Raw genomic sequence first — 19,442 nt, 5'->3', positions numbered from 1 at the left:
GGACACGTAGGGGCCAGCTACAAGGCTTTGGTGCTTCCCCGAGGCGCCTAGGCATAGACTGGTAGTAGGCAGCAAAGAACACTGTGTCCTCGGGAGCCTAGAGCTCCAATAGTTTTCCAGAACTCAGCTCCCTCCACTCTCTTTCATAAGTTCGCACTCAAGTTCACATCCAACCCCCAAATTTTTAAATTACGCTTCGCTGATGAAAACCTAAGCCCTGACGACCCTCCTCACTACTCCCTCACAAATAAATGCCTTCTACTAGTGGTACGGAGCGGAATGGATCCAGAGCTGTCCAGGTTGGAGACCGAGAGGATGAATGGCTCACTACACGGCCTTCCTAGCTAGAAGGTGACGGTGCTTACAAGCTGCAATTCCCTCCTTGGTCCAAGGGTCTCATCTTTCACAGAGTGGGCGGTAACGGAGCAGAAGCGCAGATAAAGGGGTGAAGAGATGGAGGTGTGCTCAGGCAGAGGGGGAAAGGCGGGCCCTTGAGGGAGGAGAGAGACAAGGCTAAAGAGCTGGAGCCCTGGAGGAAGTGGGAGAGGAGTGGGAGGAGATAGCGAGTGGGCGGAGGAGAGACTGGGAGCCCTTAGGCAGAAGGGAGGGCTAGGAGAGAGGGAGAAGGGGCGGGATGTGGGGGCGTGGTTTCGTGGATACCCCGCCCCTCCCTGGCCCCGCCTCCGAGCCTTTCGCGGCGCTCTGCAAATATGAAGAGACTCTGCGGCGGCGGCAGTAGCGGCCACTGCATCTCCGAGCTGTGTGCGCCGGGGCGGGCCTCGGGACTGGGGCTGGGAGCCAAGGGATCGGGGTCGGACGCGGAGAGGTCGGGCTGTAGTCCGGAACCCCACGCGGACCGGGGCCCGACGGCGCCGAGGGAGCGCGGGCCCCGAAGTCCCGCGCTGCGCCCACCAGCAATGGGGCGCGCCACCGCCTGAGGCTGGGCCTGGCGGGCGCCCTCCGGGGGCTGCGGCCGAGGAGCCGAGCGCGCCCCGCACCGGAGCGACCCGCGCGCGAGCAAGAAGGGGACAGCGAGGCCCCGAGGAACCCGGAGATGTCGCGCGTGCTCCGCATCCTGCTCGGATATCTGTTCCCAGCCCTCCTGTTGCACGGTGAGTCCTGGGGTGGGTAGAGGGTCGCGTCTTCCCTATGGCCCAGAGACGACGGTGGGAGTCGAGTTCCGTCGCCCGGGACACGATGCGTCCGCTTGCCCGATCCGGCCGGTGCGCAGAACCCCTTCCCCCAGCGGCGCTTACAGTGCTTTTTGCTGCAACAGGCAGTGTCCTTTCTGGAAGGATGCGAACCTCGCCCAGACACATTTTATCTCTCACATCCGTAGCTGCATGGCGACGGAAAACTTTTGTGTCCACTCTGTGGGCCTTTCCAGCTGTAAACTGTCACGAAATCGCAGGCTTTGCGGTCCCTTTTCCACCGCTGTCAGAGCGCAGCAAGGGCGCTCGGTGAGGTCCTGGCCTTTATGAGACTGTAAAGAGAAAGCTGTGATGGTTTATGGGGAGGACACGTCTCGCGGGTGTTTGTCTGCTGTCTGAGGACCAGTGTTTGTAGTCTGCCTGCACCTTGGCTCCGCGTTGAAATTTAGTGTGTGCTGCTGAGTTCTCCCGGCGCTAGGGGATTCTTGGTAGCGGGTCGTGAAAGCTAGACGGAAGGAGCTGGACGCCCGGATCCCTCGCACTGGTGTGGAGCGAGTCTTCCTGTGCTGCTGCTAGCGCTGGTTCCCCAGGCTGTAGAAAAAACCTTCGCCAGACATCTGCGCTCGAAAGGGGTTCTAGAAATTGCACTGGGCAAAATAAGACGATTGCATTGGGGTGGAAAAGGTGTGTTTTATGACAGGTGGTTGTTGATAATTGTGGCAGGCAGTGATGCTTGGTCATTCTGTTGTCCAGAGCAGTGGTCAGACACCTGACATTTCAAACAGCCAAGTGATTTCAACTGCTGTCCTTTCTCAGCACCCACTGAAGACACTCAACAAGCTTGCTGCTGACCCTTCGGGAACCAGGACTGTGGGGTCGCACGCCCCCCTTCCCCCCAGAGAATCAAGAGAAGGGAAGGGAGCCACAGGCTTCTTTGTAGTCCTGCCGGAACAGATTTCGAAGTTCCCCCGAAGGCTTTGTGAACCTGCCTGCCCGATTGATTGCCAAGGTGTACACCAAGTCCCAGCCACCCCAGTGTCTTAAAAGTCAGGATGGAACGCTTGCAGTTCCAGGGCAAAAGAGAGAAGGTATAATTATAGGGTTGGACTTCTAGGCCCATCTGCTTAGAATTACAGAGCAGTTTTAATCTTTGGCTGAAACATGAAACAAATCAGAGCCAATGAGCAGATCAAACAGCAGCTGCCACACACACAAGAAAAAAAAAGAGAGGATGAAACAGGCAAAATTGCCCCCTTGTTTAAAAAAAAAAAACTGTTATACTGTCTGCGGAAGGAGATAGTAGTACTGTCAAATGAAGAGGTGCTTAGAAGTTTCATGTCCGTAGACTATCTTGCACAAAATCATTACCTGCTGAGCTTCAGGGCCCACCCCCAGAAATACACTATGGCCCCACTCTGAGCCTTTTTTCCAATTCTTGAGAAACAGGCTGTAATGATATGCCCACTTATTAATCCAGCTGAGATAGTTATAGCTGGCAGAAAGCAAGAGCAGGCATATCCGCATGTATCATTCGGTCCGATGTAGCCAGAAATCTCCCACACTAAGTCAGGAGTCTGTGATTCCTCCTTGGGTTTTGGGGAAGTCTCTCCAGCAGTGCCAGGAGATGAACAAGACAGAAGGAGTAAGTGCAGGAGGCAGTCTGAGCTGTGAACAGGAACAAGGCCAGAGTGTGTGTGTGTGTGTGTGTGTGTGTGTGTGTGTGTGTTCATGACGAACACTGAAGATAAAAGGGGAAGTTGGAAAAGCTTCAATGGACAGGCTGGATAAACCTTCACAAAGCAATGCAACTTCACATTGAGACTTCAGTGATGCAATTATTAAAACAAAAGTTACCCCAAGATCTACTTAGATCCAGGGAGGGGGTTGTGGGATTCCATGCAAGAAGTTAACGCACGGAGTAGTTATTCGAGTTACAAATGCTCAGGCTCTAAGAAAGCTTGGCTATAACTAGTTAGGATATAAGTATAAGGTGCCAGAAAGGGTTTGAAATCCCTCCCTACCCGAATTTTTATGTGTCTGAAGTATTTTAAGAGAAAACAGGTATTAATCAACGTAACCAAAGAGAGTGGCTTGGTGAGCTGTACCATTGAGAGATAGGGGTTTTATAGGCTTCCGAAAAGTTCTGTAGCAAAAGCTGGAGTCTGCTTAATCATTTCAGTAGAAGACACAAGTCAGAAGGAAATCCCTGAATGGGTTAATGCTTTCTTTCCCGATACGTAGGCATGCTTTACTAACTGCCATGATAGATAGCAATTTTGTAGATAAAAGCAAGTGTTATATGGTTCTAAATATACTTGTAGCCACTTTAAAACATTTCCGACTGCATGTATAGATTTGCTGCACAGACAAGCGAGGTTAATGAGAAAAACACAGGAGGCTTTCTGAAGGACTCAAGCGAGGATACTGGTGGCAGTGCCATTTTGTATGGGACCCAGTCTTTGTTCTGTTGCGTAGCCACTTCGATTTCAATTCACTAGAAGTCATAAATCACCCCCAGATCCTATCAGTGAGTAAATTAGCTCTCACGGGACCCGGAGCTTTGGACCTTTACTCTTTCATACAACTGTACATGTAGCTCGAGACCCAAGTTCAAAGTGTGCATGGAAGTGTGCCCATCAGTCTGCTTCCCTCCCCCTCAGAGTCTGCAAACAACTGCCCTTCTTAATCCAAACAAAACCTCCTGAGTGTCACAGAGGTGCACAGCTGGCAGCTATCCATTATCACCGTTTTCTCTGCCGAGATGAAAAGGCGGTGAGATTCTCATGTCACACTTCAGAACTCATTCAGCTCCAGACACAGGCTAGCGAAGGTGTGTGGAATACACGGGGCTCCCCTGACAGTGCAGCCAGCACACTTCCACCATGGAGCAGATGTTGGGAGAAGGCTGTTCCTCCAACCCTGTTTACTTTTGTAGACTCCTTTGACGTCTCAGAGAAGTGAAGACCTTTGTAAGCCTTCCCTTGGATTTCATTCATTCTATCAGACGTTCGGGGCTGCAGGATTGGCTCAGTTGGTAAAGGGCTTGCTTGCCTTACAAGCAACAGGACCTGAGTTTTATCCCAAGAACCTGCATAAGCACACTTGTAACTCTAGTGCTGGGAAGGTGGAGGCAGGCATATTCCTGGTCAGCCAGGCTAGTCTGCTTGAACAGTGGGCCAGTGAGAGCCTGTCTAAAGAAGAAGAAGAAAAAAAAAAGGCAGAGGTAGGTTATGTCTGAGGCCTGACACCTGAAGTTGTGCTCTGGCCTTCACACACAGGAATACACACCCGCGTGAACTTACACACACACACACACACACACGGGGAGGAGTGAAGTGGGTGGACTTTTAAAAACTGCCAATTGCCAAATCAGTGCTTCACCAACAAGCTTCAAGAAAACATTCGAATGGAACACACTAGAGATCTTCAAAATGTCATTTTCCTGACAATCGTTTTTGAAACAAACAAAACATTTTCTTCCCTGTTCCTTTCCCCTCTTTGTCATCGTGAAAAGGATCATAACTTATTTTTGCACAGTCGGGGACAAGGACCTTGGACAGATGTTAAGTGTTCGCTTGTTAAATAGATTGACTTACATCACATGTGGCTGAGGAGTTCAGTGGTAACCATGGGCATTCTTTGCCCCTAAAAGATAAAAGAACTGAACACAGCTGGGTCATGTGACCGTATTGATAGGTGCTGGCATGGCGCTCGTGAGGTGTGGAGGCACAGGACACATGGAGCAGGTGTGCCTTCAGCAGGTCTGCAGCGATCACACAGGAGCCTTAGGAAAAACACCTGCCAGCCTCTACCAGGACCTGGTGCTTCTGTGTCATGACCGTAGGCATGTGGACTATGGGTTCTCCCCAGCTCCAGGGTGAATTGTTCTGGAAAAGAGAGTGGCAGCTACCTAATTATGAGAAAGGCTCTGTATGGGAGTCTGTAGGTGTTCTCCGTTCTGTAAGTGCTCTCCAGTTTTAGTCATTCAGTGAGCCACTGTTCAGAAGGTTTGTCCATGAGCCCACTGCTTGCTCGGTGCAGGGCTGAGGAGGGGCTTTCTCTTTTCTTGGGAATTCCTGATGAGTATCTAGTGGTAGTGAAGAAATGACTCCGAGAACCCCAGATCCAGGAGGATGGCCCATTGTGAGTCATTGTACTAGTCTGATTTGGGGAATCCCACACATGTACCATACAAATACAAATACACACATACATACATACAAATACACACATGCCATGTACATGTAGACAGTGTGCATCCATGTCCCCCACAAACATGGTTCATGTGTAATAAAACACACATGTACATCTCACACACAAACAACATATGCGGGACAAAGATCATATCACACACAGCTACAAAGACACACATACCCACACATGTATAGATGGTACAGATATCATATCACATAAACATCACCCACCTACACCACAAACACCACACAAGAAGATATATTATAAATAGACATATACTGTACATAGCACATACATATATGTTACATAGGCATTTATCATTTATATGTGGTATACATATATACAGATATATATATATATACATACATACATACATACATACATACACACACACCACATACATACAGAGGACTTGGCCATCTCATTTCAGCCTACATCCAGTCCAAAGGTCTTTGTAGGTATTAAAAGATGCCCACTAATCAAATCATTGCAGCCAGAAATGTGGAATCTTCACTTTATTATTTTTTCTAAGGGATACATATTTTCTGTATAAAGGTTCACAGATTATGCGAACATTTCTCTTAATTTTTGCTTGTCATTAGAAAGAAACTTGGAATTAAAAACACAAGAGAGTGTGGTGTGCACCAGGGCCCCGATGGTGTTCAGCCGTGGTACCATCTGCGGCACACAAGCCCTTATTCCAGGACCTGGGAGTGATGTTGGAGCTTATCTCTCCGCATCCACTTCAAAGCATGCTTTACAGTAATGACTGCTTGTTTAATTGGACAGGGCGATTTCATGGCTAAGTAATTACCTGTAGTTAAGCTAATCAGTCTCATTTTCTGTATCAGCACTAGTGCTGACTTGAGATACTGCACCCCTCTGATTATCGAGGCACACACATTATGTAAAGTAGGGAAAGCTGCAGAATGAGTTTTGAGGAAAGGATTCTTCAAAACCCTCCGCTCAGAGACAGTATCTCTAATGTGTTGACATTGCATTTATTTACTTTTTAATATTGTGTTTTAAGTATTAGAGTTTGTCTCTAGAGGCTGGTCTGACCGAAAATTTATGCAGTTCCAAGCGTGCTTGATAAGTACTGTTTTTCAGTGAATTTTGCATGGTGTTATCTAAAAACTGGCTTAGAAGATTTTACTTCCCAATAGGTTTTACATAGGCATTTGGAAACCAGAACCTATCTAGATAATTTAGTTCTTAAAATGTTATTGAAAAATCAAGGATTTGGACCCATATACTCAACCAGGGACTTTGCATAAGGAAGAACCAAACACATGGTAGTTATTTTGCCCTTTGTTGAGCAAATGAATGTTGCAACCACTGCCCCCTTCCCTCCCCTCCCCTCCCCTCCCCTCCCCTCCCCTCCCCTCCCCTCCCTTCCCTTCCCTTCCTTTCCCTTCTCTTCCCTTCCCATCTCTTCAGGGGTCTTTTTTTGGTTTCTCAGTAGCCTGGCTTGCTCCTGAGAGCACCACAGGTCTAGGAAGGAGATGTGTGGGTAGCAGTAGAAGTCCCAGTGCCGTCCTTTGGAAAGCTCTGCTAGGTACCACCTTCCAAGAGCATCACCTGTGTCTTCAAGTGATACGAACAGCTGGGCACTTAGGCTTGTTATTTGGGATACAAAGTTCAGTGTAAAAGTCGACCTTGTGCTTTACCCTGATTCAAGCAAATCTGGGTCTTAGTTACTGGTGGTGTTGGCTATTCTGAGCAGCAGGCTGCTGTTGAGTATGTTGGTAGAGATGATCACAGCAAAATCTAAGAGTGCTGGATGCAGTCACTCTCCCGCCCGTGGGAGTGTGTCACTCACACGTCTGCCCCTATGCATACATGTGAGCACAGTTCCGGGATTTGTGTAATATTTGGAAAGTGATAATCTATAAATGCTTAACCTCACAGAACTTAATTTGTTTTCAATAGGTGAACAGTTGCCTTCCAGACTTCCACGTTACTCCTATCCTTGCATTCCCTCAAAATAATAAGAAAAAAGAAACACCACCCTTTTGCCATAATGATTTTATTTGGGTCCAGGCCATTCTTGAGATCATTTTCTGGAGAAGTTGTTTGATGGTTGACTTACTCAGAATTCCCCTGGACTGGGGACAGTGGTGGGAGCATCTCTGTCAGTGGGCACTGTGGCCAACTGTTCAGAAATTTCCTTCAGTGTCTCCCTATCTAAGTGGTAGCTAGCGATTGACCAAATGAGACCACGTGAAAAGTGAGTTGTCAAGTGGTGTATGACCATGGAGGCCCCTGGGTTGGCCGGAAGTCCAGGGCTCAGATCCTTGAAAAAGAAGTGGTGAGGTGTAACGATGTTGACTTTCGCTTCTCCCAAAACTGAAAAGGCTCCATCAATAGAGCTTCTAATTCCTGGACCTTAAACAGAAGCAGCATCAGAAATAAGGTCATCCATAGTTTCCACATCAGCCAAAAAATCCAGAGACAGTGTTATCCACCTACAAAGAGAAAGAAGACAGACACTAACATATTTAAGGCATGGTGTGCCTTTTAAGGGTTCATGCATACGAACCTGTGTGGTGAAGTCAGGTAGTGGAACCTTTAAAGGGTGACCTAAGCCAGGCTGTGTTGATACATGCCTATAATCACAGTTTCTTGAAGACTCCAAAGATCATGGCCAACCTGAGGAATGTTATAGAGTGAGTTCAAGGACAGCCGGGCCACTTAGTGAGACCCTGTAAAGAAGTGAGAAGAGGGGCTGAGGGTGGGGATGCTCAGCAATCGAGTACTTGCTTAGCATGCCCAAATCTCTAGGCTTGGTCTTAGCATGCACACAGTTCCAGGTTTGGTCAGCCCCCAGGACTGCTCCTCTTGCTAGGTGGTCCCCAAGGTGAGGCCTGGTGGTTAGGGATTAAATCACTAGAGGCATTGCCCTTGGGAAGAACTAATGCTGGTCTCAGGGAATGAGTTACGTTCTTTCAAAAGCAAGTTGCCTTAACAGATCACCTGAAGCCCTTACCTGTTCTTGAGTGTGTCCCCTTCACAGTGCTATCAAGGATGCTATGAGCCACCACAGTGTGAGAAGCCACAACCCCAGCAGAGCTAAGCAAAAGTCAATACCATACTCTACATTCAAAAATAAACTTAATTTAAACAATTTCTAGCCTCAGGTAGCTTGTTATGGGAAGTAAATTTATACAACTATTAACACACACACACACACACACACACACACACACTATAAACTCACTGTTGCACTTGTTGAGTCTTCTACACCTGCTGGCCGTCTGTTCCCTGGCCGAACTGGCTGCTTCAGCAGGTTGCTAAGCTGTGCCCATGACCGAGAGTTATATAGTAGGTTGGCATTTGTCTCCTACTTTCCAATTATTTGCATAATGGATTTTACTTCATTTACTGCTGACTAAAAACACAACCATAACTCTCCTTCCTTATGTGAGTCCGTTCTTTTGAATGACCCATCTAATGACCAACCATCACTGCTGCCTCTGCCTTTGAACCCCTGGCTTTATTCCCAGAGCACCCCTTAGTCACCTCTACCATCTCCTATCCAGACCTCCAAGTCAACAAAACTTACCTTAATTCATACTGTACTTCCTGACTCTAAAATATACAAATAGTTAATAGGTATTTGTTAAGCTGGGTAGAACTTGTCAACAACCATGTGCGTGGTGCCGTGTGTTCCACTCCCTGATGTCTTCTTTGGAATCGTTATAGAACACAGGCTGCCAGCCCCACCCTTTGCTCCCTTCTGTAGAATCATCATAGAATGGTGTCTGCCAGCGCAGGCTTAGTTCTGAGTACTTGGTTCTCCTCAGAGCTCAAAGGGAGGCCAGCTCTGGACCACCATTAACTGTTTGTTAGGAGAGAGATTTTGAGATTGGCTTGAGAGTGCTATTATTACCTGGAGTAGCAGTGCTAACAGTGCATAACATGCACTGTGCTAAATTAGACCAAGTCCAAGAGGAGTGGCATTGTGTGCTCATTACACATAAGTGGGCCGAAGCTCAGAGGGGTTGAGTAATTTGTGCGAGTTCCTCAACCTAAAGTGTATTTCAATTGCAAGATGCCCTCCCTCCCTTTGTTCTGCTTTAAGATCTGTGTGGCGAGTGTGCATCTTACTGCTGATGGGGGTCACAGTCTCTTTGGTCTATAGGTATCAGTTAGGAAGAGTGGTAGACTCTGCCACTGGGCTAAACTCCTGATCCATGACATTGTTTTTGCCTGTGGTGACTTGGACAGAAGTATTCCCTTTTCCCCCATTCTTGTTTCCTGTGTAGGTATCGTGTATTCCTTGTTTTGAATTTAGTTGCTAGTAGGTTGGTTTTGAAAATCAGAAGGTAAACTATTGAGTCAGCATGCACACTCTCTCTCTTATAAGCTGCTGATAATTAACTCTCAGAGCATGAGGAGGAAACCACCGTGAAGGGTGTTAATTTGTCCTCAATGGGGCAAACATTTATCATGGGGAGAATAACTACAATTCCATATTTTCTCACCCAATGTATTTGGTGGCTTGAAAATGAGAATGCCGCAAAAATATAAGGCTGTGTTTGTGTTTTGTATATAGACACTTGACAAATAAACATTTGCCCCCAAAAGGCCAAAGGAAAATTTCAAGTCTCCTTGAACAGATAAATGTTGAAGCCATCTGAGGCTCCTGTGAATGATTCATGGGCATTGTTGAAGCATTATGTCATTGTTAAATGCAAGTGTTTTGTCTCTGGTAATAAATAATAATGCATCTCAACTGCCATTGAAGTCTTGAGTTGAATAAAATTCTGTAAGCATCAAACCTAGTTTTAAACTAAGCTGTCCAGCTCAGGCAACTTCACCCCCATCCCTTGCACTCCTGGCTTTTATTAGCCAGGAGTTTATGATAAAGCATGCATAGAGTGTAAAGGAGTTTGAAAATCAAATTTTAGAACATAATTTGGTCACCACTGAGATGTTGGCATTTTTATTGAATGCTGGAGTCACATTTCAAATAGAATCCTCTCCAGCTCTCATGCCTCGGGACTTTGATTAAGATCTATTTGAAGCTAGTCGCGTTATAATTGATCATATTATTGGCCCACCAGATAGCAGATTATATTACATTTCATTCTTTGATTGCCTAACAAGGGACATGTAGGAATGTTTAATGCCATTGGGTTAACTCTAACTGTTGAAGTTGGTGGAGGTATGACGCATGGCACTTTTGCATCCTACAGTTCACAACCAAATGAAAGATCAATATGGATGATCAGGACTGAATGATCAGAATTGTGGTAAATACTCCATGAGTGCACACAGTGTAGATGGTGTCCATCACAGAGTTCAGCATTGTCAGCGGTTCACTCCTGACTCATCAGACTTCCTACCTGGCTCAGTGCCACATCTGAGCAGCAGCTGTGTGTGTGTGTGTGTGTGTGTGTGTGTGTGTGTATGTGTGTGTGTGTGTGATGTTTTGTTAACAGGTTGGTTAGTGAAAGACAGCAATGTCTGAGTTTAGGCAGCATGATTCTTCCTCCATTGCCCAGGTCACCCATCTGGGAGATGACAAGTGAGATGGAAAGTGGTGCTAGGAGCATCGCTAGAAGAAGCACCTTCCCTCCATGAAAACATAGAAATGGAGGCCCTTGACTCATGACTATGACTGTAAATAATGATGTCACTATAAACAATTGCCTGTTTTTTATTATCGCTGCAAGCAGCTCAGGCCCTAGCAGTGGTGTTGGCCTTAGCCTGTACTAGTAGCATTTGCCCCATTGTAATCACCATGCCTGACAACAGCAAAGGAGAATGCTTTCGTTCTGGCTCCTTCTGTCAGAGAGGCTCCATCCTTCATGGCAGGGAAAGTAAAGAAGAGAAGCGCAGTTCATGGTGGTGGGAGCAGGGGCTGACTAGAAGGCAGAAAGCAATGACACCAGGGCTCAGCCTGTAACCTTCCAATGCCTATCCCCAGTGACCTACATCTCCCTGATAGGCTCAACCTCCTGAAGGTTCCACAGCTTCCCAAAATAATGCCACCCGCTGGGGAGAAAACAATTCAAACCATAAGCCTTTAGGGAGACATTCCATATTCAAACCATGACATATTGCCACCAGCTTAGGTCAGGAATCTCCCACTCAGGTTTCTATTAGTTGACTAGTGCCCCTAGGAGCCTCCACATTGTGGCTCCCAACTGTGTTTGAAGAGAGCTGGGGCGTAGAAGCAGTTGCTCTGTCAACAGTGCAGGATTTTACAAAGAAAAACCTGAGAGTTCATATACAGAGGCCTATATCTTCTAACTGCTGGGACTGTGCCCTGAGAGTTCACCCCATCCTCTGAGCGCTGGACCCACGGATAGCAGCTATCTGAATGTGAGCAGCCTGCTGGTTTCAAGAGTGGCACCCACAATGACCTTGACACCCCTTGTTGGACTTTACCTCTTGAAAGGTCTGGCCATCTCTTAACATCGAATCTGAAAGCCAAGATTCTAATTCATAAGCCTTTAGACAAACCATAACAAGGGCATCCATCTGGAGTCTGTGGTGGCCAGATAATATGTGACTCAGTATAGCATATGGGAGGCTGGCCAAGGAGCAGATCCCTGCCAGGATTCAGAGCTGTCCCCTGGCCCCTTCTCTTTCCACATCTTCCAGGCTATGTTTTCACCAGTGTTGGTCTCTTTGCTTTTTCTAGTCCTGCACCTAAATTTGTCAGTTTGTGAAGGCTCCCTTCTTGACACCCCTTCCCGCCGCTTCCCTTCAACCCCACCGCTTTTCTCAGTGCCTCTAGAAGAGTGTTCCTCAACCTGTGGGTCGAGACCCCTTTGGAGGGTGGAACAACCCTTTCACAGGGTTCACCTAAGACCAACAGGAAACACAGATATTTACATTATGGTTCATAACAGTAGCAAAATTACAGTTATGAAGTAGCAATGAAAATAGTTTTGTGGTTGAGGGGTCACCACAGCACGAGGAAGTATGTTAAAGGGTCACAGCATTGGGAAGTCAGAGAATCATTGTTCTGGAATGTGCCTCTCTTAATTTGACCTCCTAAGGTCTACTCATGGCTCTACCACGCAGGTGCTTGTGAAGACCAAGAAACCTAGGTGAATACACCTGAACTCTGGCTTTGCAAAGAGCTCACTGGGTGGCCCCAAGCAAGCTCTGTTATGGTGCTCACAGGCTCTGTTTTTACCTGGGAAATGATCTCCTAGTATGTTCCCTACTTTGGCATGAGCCCCGTGTGCAGCCTGGGGGAGTAAGCATGCTTTTGCCCCAGCCATCACTCCCAACTATAGACACGACTGTCTACCTTACTCAGGCCTGCTGCTGCCTCTTTTGCTTACTTTCTGCTTTTGTTTTTCAGGGCTGGGAGAGGGTTCTGCCCTCCTTCATCCAGACAGCAGATCACATCCTCGGTCCTTAGAGAAAAGTGCCTGGAGGGCTTTCAAGGAGTCACAGTGCCACCATATGCTCAAGCACCTCCACAATGGTGCACGGATCACTGTGCAGATGCCGCCAACCATTGAGGGCCACTGGGTGTCCACAGGGTAAGAGCTGGAGCTGAGATAGGAAGGGGAGAGGGCAGTCTGGGAGTGGGGTCTATGGAAGACCCTCTGGTGGGTTTAGATGCTGGCTTCGTGCAATATGCAGAAACTAAGAACCAGGAAACCCTTGGAAATGATGGTTGGTTAAGCAAACAGAACTACGAGCTGTAGAAATCTTACGCCAAAAGCAGCAGTGGTATCATAGCACTGCTAACTGCACAGCACGAGTGAATAGATCCTTGTTTACTGAACTCGGTGGGACCACTTGCATATAAAGAGAAACCATTAGCAAGTGAAATTAAGCGTCTGTGTTTCACCAGCCCTGAAACATGACTGCAAAGCTTCTTATGGTCTAAATATTCTCGCCATATTCTGGTAACTTAATCTATGGCTTCAGGGCGCTGGGAGTAAGCTAAGAGCCGCCTCCGCTAGCCAGTTCTTAGATTCTTCACTGTGTTGTGAAGCTGAGATTAATCCCAGTTTGAGCTCTGGCTTATCTTCCATTAGAGCTTTTAAAAATAGCCCAGAGGCAGATCAGCGATTTTCTTTCTACCCATTAAATTGTTGAGCATTTATAAGACTAACTGGGATCTGATGACTCCTCCCTATACTCAGTTCCTGGGATATGGATAGCAGCCTCCAGAGACCTTGGGGAAAATAACCAAACACGAATGGATGTAAGACAAAAGAAATTCAATTAAATGATGACATTGAGCTTCCCCCCCCCCCGCTAAAAATGTGTCTCTTAAAATAACTATGATAAATTCTTTGCATATAAATTTTAACTGTAAAATTATGATCCAAAAGTAGTTATTTACTAGGTGGCTGTGTGGGCCAAGCAGTTGTGTGTATTTTGTGTATATAGTGGTGACTCAGACAGACTTTGTCTCTATTATCAGAGGTTTTACAGAGTGACCCAGGGAGGCAGGGGGGAATGACAGCAGGTACAGGAGAATGTGAGAGAGCCTTATTTTAGGGTAAGGATGGGCCTTGAACATCTAGTCTCTTCCTGCAGGAAGAATTATCTATGTAGAGAAACAAGCCAAGCTATGGCTGGATGCAGAGTAAGCATGGCCTGACCACCTTGGAGACCTCACTGAGCCCAGACCTGCAACCTAGCTCCTTGCAGGTGGCTCTGAACTATCTTTCAGAATAGGTCTTTTTGTTACTGTTTTTGATCTGGGGTAGGCTGTTTCTCGTTGTGGTGTTGTGTTGGGTTTTTTTTTTTTTTTTTGAGACAACATTGCATTGTGTTATCCAGGCTAAGCTTGAACTCCTGAGTTCAGGTGATCCTCTTGCTTAAGCCTCGGAAGTAGCTGGGACTACATGCAGGTGTGTGCCCCTGTATCCAGCTAACAGGTCTTCTAATCCAGGAAAACTCGAAAGTGATTGAATGATGTCATGCCTGGACCATGCTTAAAATGAGATTTGGCTTTATTAAAGGGTACGCCAGCTGTTTTGTGGCAAATGAATGGGAGCAGCCATAAGCCAGGACTGACTAGTGAGAGCCTTGCGCATGTTTGCTAGAGCATTAAGCATTTAAGCGATGGCTTAAATGAAGGGATGGGGGAGCAATGGAGAGATGGTTGGTCTGAGATACACTGAGTTCAGGAGGGAGACTCCACAGGCTGTTGATGCTGAGGTTAAGAGAACAAAATGAAAAAGAAGAGGTCCTCCCACTTCTGCCTCCACTGACCCCCAGCACAGCTCACACTAAACTCCAGTTTCTTGGGGTCAAAAGCCTAGAGTAGTCTTTGCCTCTTTCTTTTGCCTCCAGTGGCCAGTGCTCAAAGAATTATGTGTTTTATATCCACAAGGCATTATTCAACATCAATGGATATATTTACACAACAGAAGTACCCATATTAAGTACTAGTTACTGCTCATCGGTCTGCCAATTCAAAGTCTAAACTGTTGACGATTTTAAGAAGCACCTGTGTTTGGGATTTTATCCCGGTTGCTTGGTTTAGCCATGCTGTCTGTCAACTCGGCTCAGAGTTCTTGATGTGCAGAGGCAGGATTCTGATGAGCTGAGTCGGCACTGGAAAGACCAGGTCTGACCCACTTCATAGTCAAACTCTGGGCAATAAATAAAGGAATCCCCTCCCCCCACTGATGCAGGTTCTGCTGTGTCTATATGGACTGAGGACAAACCATGTTAAAATATCCTTGAGCCCATGAGCTATTTTGCTCCGTAGACCCAGTCACAAGTTTCTGGCTTGGGAGCTTAGCTTTTATCTAGGGGCAGTTCTCCTTGTCAACCAACACAAACCCAAGGAATCCTGGTCTCTCTTATTATGTTAGCTTTGTTCCCACTTAGTTGCCTTATTGTTTCCCCCACCAAGAGAATAATACTTTTGAGTGGCTAGAAGAGCAAACTTCCAGTACTGCCAAGTCTCCATTTCAGGACAAAGGGCATCTCATACCAGCCTAGACAAGGTCCGTCATTTGAAATGTTCTTGAATCCTTTTGGTCTACCAGGTAGCTGTTCTTTATACAGACCAGCAGCACGCTGTCCCCTCTTATCCAGTAAGAAGGGAACTTCTCTGTGAGGTCCCTGTTTCTCCTCACATACAAAGAGTGAGAAACCTTTAGATGAGAATAGTTAGGGTCAGTTGCAGAGGCTGAATTGTCTAGATTCCTGGTCAGGCTCTAGCACTTGGCTTTTTGTGAGTGTGCGCGTGTGTGTGTGTGTGTGTGTGTGTGTGTGTATGTGTGTGCACGTGTGTGTGCATATGTGTGTGTGTGTGATCTTGAACATGTTTCTTTTGCCTCAGTTTCCTCAGATGTGGATGGTCATCAGACAGGATACCTAAGTTGTTGTGAATGTTCAATAGATTGACTTTTCGCGGGCTTACTCTCTTCCACGTGCCCTTGGATTTACTCAAAATTTACCTGTTCTTTTCTTCAACAGCTGTGAAGTGAGGTCGGGGCCAGAGTTCATCACAAGGTCTTACAGATTCTACAACAATAACACCTTCAAGGCCTACCAGTTTTACTATGGCAGCAACCGCTGTACCAACCCCACCTATACGCTTATCATCCGAGGCAAGATCCGCCTGCGCCAGGCATCCTGGATCATCCGCGGGGGCACCGAGGCCGACTATCAGCTTCACGGCGTGCAAGTCATCTGCCATACGGAGGCAGTTGCTGAACAACTCAGCCGACTGGTGAACCGAACTTGCCCAGGCTTCCTGGCTCCTGGTAGTCTCTGGGTACAGGACACAGCCTATGACCTGTGGCAAGAGGAAAGTAGCCACGAGTGCACCAAGGCTGTGAACTTTGCCATGCACGAACTGCAGCTCATCCGTGTGGAGAAACAATATCCCCACCACAACCTGGACCACCTGGTGGAGGAGCTCTTCCTGGGCGACATCCACACCGATGCTACCCAGCGGGTGTTCTACCGGCCGTCCAGTTACCAGCCTCCCCTGCAGAATGCCAAGGTATCCACCCACCTAACCACAGAGTCCTGCAGAGTCTGCATTCCCTGGACTAAGGAAAACAGGTGGCCCATGGGGCAAGTCAGGGAGATCCCAGGGGACCTGAGGAATGTAGGGTTCTATCTCGCAGAGGAGGTATTTCAGGAAAGTAAATGAAGTGTGGGATGCTGGGAAGTGACCTGTAGCAGGGAGTCCTGGAACTGCCACCCACTTGTTTTGTGTTCTGGGGGGTAGTTGGGGTGCTCATAACAAATAACTCTAACAATCTCAGAACTGCAGCCCAGAGGACACCATGAGGAACATGACGGGTACCATGACAACATGCCACAAAAGACTCCCATCAACACCACACATCCTAGCACTAGAAGCCTCCTGAGACACGCTACCATGGCCCTCTAAGGTCCTAAGGGGTCACATGGATTTCAGTGCCAACATTCGAACCAAATCTCTTCTTTCTAGACCCAAGTTCTTCCCATTTTTTTTAAATGACTTGGGAAGCTGCTGTGGTTAGAAGGTGGACTGAGGAGGGTAGGAAGCCATTAAGCCTTAGAATGCTCCTTTATTGAGTTGTGGTCTAGTAATATTTGGGATTCACAAGCTGTCTCCTCCCCTAAGCTCCAAATCATGTCAGTCAATAAATAACTCCTTCGTTTCCACTCAGACATTTGTGGAGTTCTGGGCTGGGAGGAGCAGACAGATTCAAGCCTGGTGGAGGCGTCAGGGGTTTTACTCTATAGGGTCCCCCAGTCATGCGAATCAGCCTCGGTGGAACAGTGCTGAGAACGGCGGGTCTAAACACGGAGCTCGGGCTGGCTTTTACTCATTGTCTAAGGTCTTCTTCATGGTATTCATAGAGTTTACTCACCTCTCATCAGTCATCCCAGGATCTTCTCCGCTGGAGATGTGGCAGCGCCACCTGTCTTTCCGTCTGTCACTGTCAGCTCACGTCATGGAGTTTTGTTATAAAAACTGAAAATTCTGCCCTGTGTGCGAGCTATGTGCAAGACTCTCTGGGGCTGTGCTGTCGTGCTGTGGACAATTCCACACCAGGACTCGGTGGGGCTCCTGCAGCCTCCTTCCCTTAAGGAAGAGGAAGCAGGTCTCCTGGGCTCCACCCTTAGTGTTCAGGAGCACCCAAGAGGCAAGGGAAGCCTGTAGTTGAGGAATGTCTGGGATTCTCTTACGGTGATGAGCGAGGGGCCTGAAGCTCTGCCCCTTCTGTGTGTGGGAGCCACAGTACAGGTGGCGCGGGGAGGAGCTGATTACCAGGGTGCTGCCAGCTGCTGGAGGTGTCTTCCTAGGCCAGGCTTCAGCAGATCTTTAAGGGACGTGGAGATGAACTGCTAGCTTCCAGCCCTGTTCTGAGTCCTGGCTGGCTGGTAGCCTTATCTATACACTGCATCAGGCCTCACAAGTGCACACCATCTTGCTTAGAACCGCATTAGAAATAGGGGCAGGGAAGGGAACGTCACACCTACCTGTGAGATGTCCTTAGAGTGAAAATGAACCGACTTGCCATTATGCATCATTACTGTAAGTGGCCCGGGGTGTCCACTAACCCCACGCTAACAGACCATGTGTCTGGTCTGTTACTCCAAACCATGGTGGCAATCTGCCAAGCAGGCAGAGCCATTGTCAGCTCCCTCATCCCTGCCATGGGCTTTCCAGAGAGCAGAAGAGCAGCTGCGTGCCGAGTGTGTCGGCTCATGACTAATCCTAGCACTCAAGAGGCTGAGGCAGGAGAGTGGAGGGGTCTGCCTGGGCGACATGGTGGGATATTGAGTACCAGAGCCAGTCTAAGCTACAGTATAAGGCTAAGTTATCTGGAAAACAAGCAAAGGCCCAAAGTAACAGCAGCAATCCCATCCCATCAGTAGTGAGGGGTAGAGTCAGGTCAGGCAATCCCATCCCATCAGTAGTGAGGGGTAGAGTCAGGTCAGGCTGTCTGCCCCCCATCTGACCCCATGCCACTGTTTGCACACCCAGGGCCTGGTTCTGTTTCCTTGCCAGCATGTGCCCACTTTCGCTCTTTGATGTCTTAAGCTCCTTTTGAATGTCAGAAGGAGAATTGCTTTTTGTTTCCTGCCCCCCCCCACCTCTCTTACCTGAATCTCTTCCTCCTACTTTCTCTGCTGTGCCTTCAGGCTGTGGAGGTCTCTGGGTGAACCTCTTACCTACTGGCTGCGGTCTATGCTTGAGGAGGACCCTTCGTTTGGTCAATGCTCCTCCCTGGTCAGGGTCTATCTGGCTGTGGCTCCTGTGTGTGTGTGTGTGGGGGGGGGGGGGTCCTTCAGAGCCCGTCATCCAGCCCTGGCATGCGATTTCAGGGTGACAGGCACGATGCTGACCTTCTTTAGGGGAGTTTTTATTTCTAAAGAGTTAAAATATTTTCTTGAACTCTGGATAAATTGGCAAGCATGTGGAATTTGGAAATGGGAGCCAGTCCTAGAACACAGATGTCTTGCTGGCATCAGTCGGGGTGAGCGCTCTTTACCTGACCCTCTAGAAGCCCTGCACTTCTTTCCTGTGCTGTGGAGGAACTGTAAGGATGCTGTCTATCCTGTCTCCTTGGGCTGGAGAGAGGAGCCCTGCTGGTTTGGCAGCTCCTGGAGAAATGAGGCTTTGTTGGCCTGAGAATGTGCAAGCGCTCTCTGATGCCCGCCATGAGACACTTCCTCCTGTCTTCTTCCTTTCTGATGAGGCAGCTGTGGGAGAATTTCTCCAGATTCCCAAGAATCAGGCTCCTCAAACCCCAGGTCCGGGTCCAAGATTCCAGAAACGTGAAGGGTGGAAGATCTTGAGGAAGTGATGTTTATCCAGAATGTAATTCATAACAGGGATAAGGAAGGGGAGGAGTAGCATGTTTCAGGTGATGTCATTTGTATGAAACTAATAATTGAAGAAAGGGAGGAGCAGAGGGTGTGAGGAAGGGGAACCTAGCGATGAATTCTGAAGACAGGTGGAGGTGGGGGTCTGAGGCTTCCTTTAGCTGCCTTCTGTAATTTGTTCCATGGTCTTGTAGAACCTAAACACCACTGCCATGCAAAATTAAAATTCAAATAAAGAAAAAGCCCTGCTAGAAGTTTAAGGAATGGTGAAGCCATGGATAAATAACTGTAGCCCACTGAGAGAAAGGCTTAGGCTTC

The 19,442-nt window shown here is 47.7% G+C and overlaps 1 protein-coding gene across 1 annotated transcript in view; it reads left to right on the top strand.

Annotated features, from left to right (window-relative positions):
- Positions 1–727: 727 nt before the first annotated feature.
- LOC121438799 (protein APCDD1) overlaps positions 728–19,442 on the top strand; it is a 30,262-nt gene continuing 11,547 nt past the window's right edge. The window contains exons 1-3 of the mRNA XM_041639234.1: positions 728–1,112; positions 12,673–12,856; positions 15,768–16,299. Coding sequence (XP_041495168.1) covers positions 1,055–1,112; positions 12,673–12,856; positions 15,768–16,299 — 774 coding nt within the window. The 5' untranslated portion in view covers positions 728–1,054. The remainder of the gene's footprint in view (positions 1,113–12,672; positions 12,857–15,767; positions 16,300–19,442) is intronic.

Source organism: Microtus oregoni, unplaced genomic scaffold (assembly GCF_018167655.1).
Source record: "Microtus oregoni isolate MIOR12 unplaced genomic scaffold, Mior012 000057F_ref0000458, whole genome shotgun sequence".
NCBI lineage: Eukaryota > Metazoa > Chordata > Mammalia > Rodentia > Cricetidae > Microtus > Microtus oregoni.
Note: the sequence above shows the minus strand (reverse complement) of the source record. Positions and strands in the feature narration are given on the sequence as shown.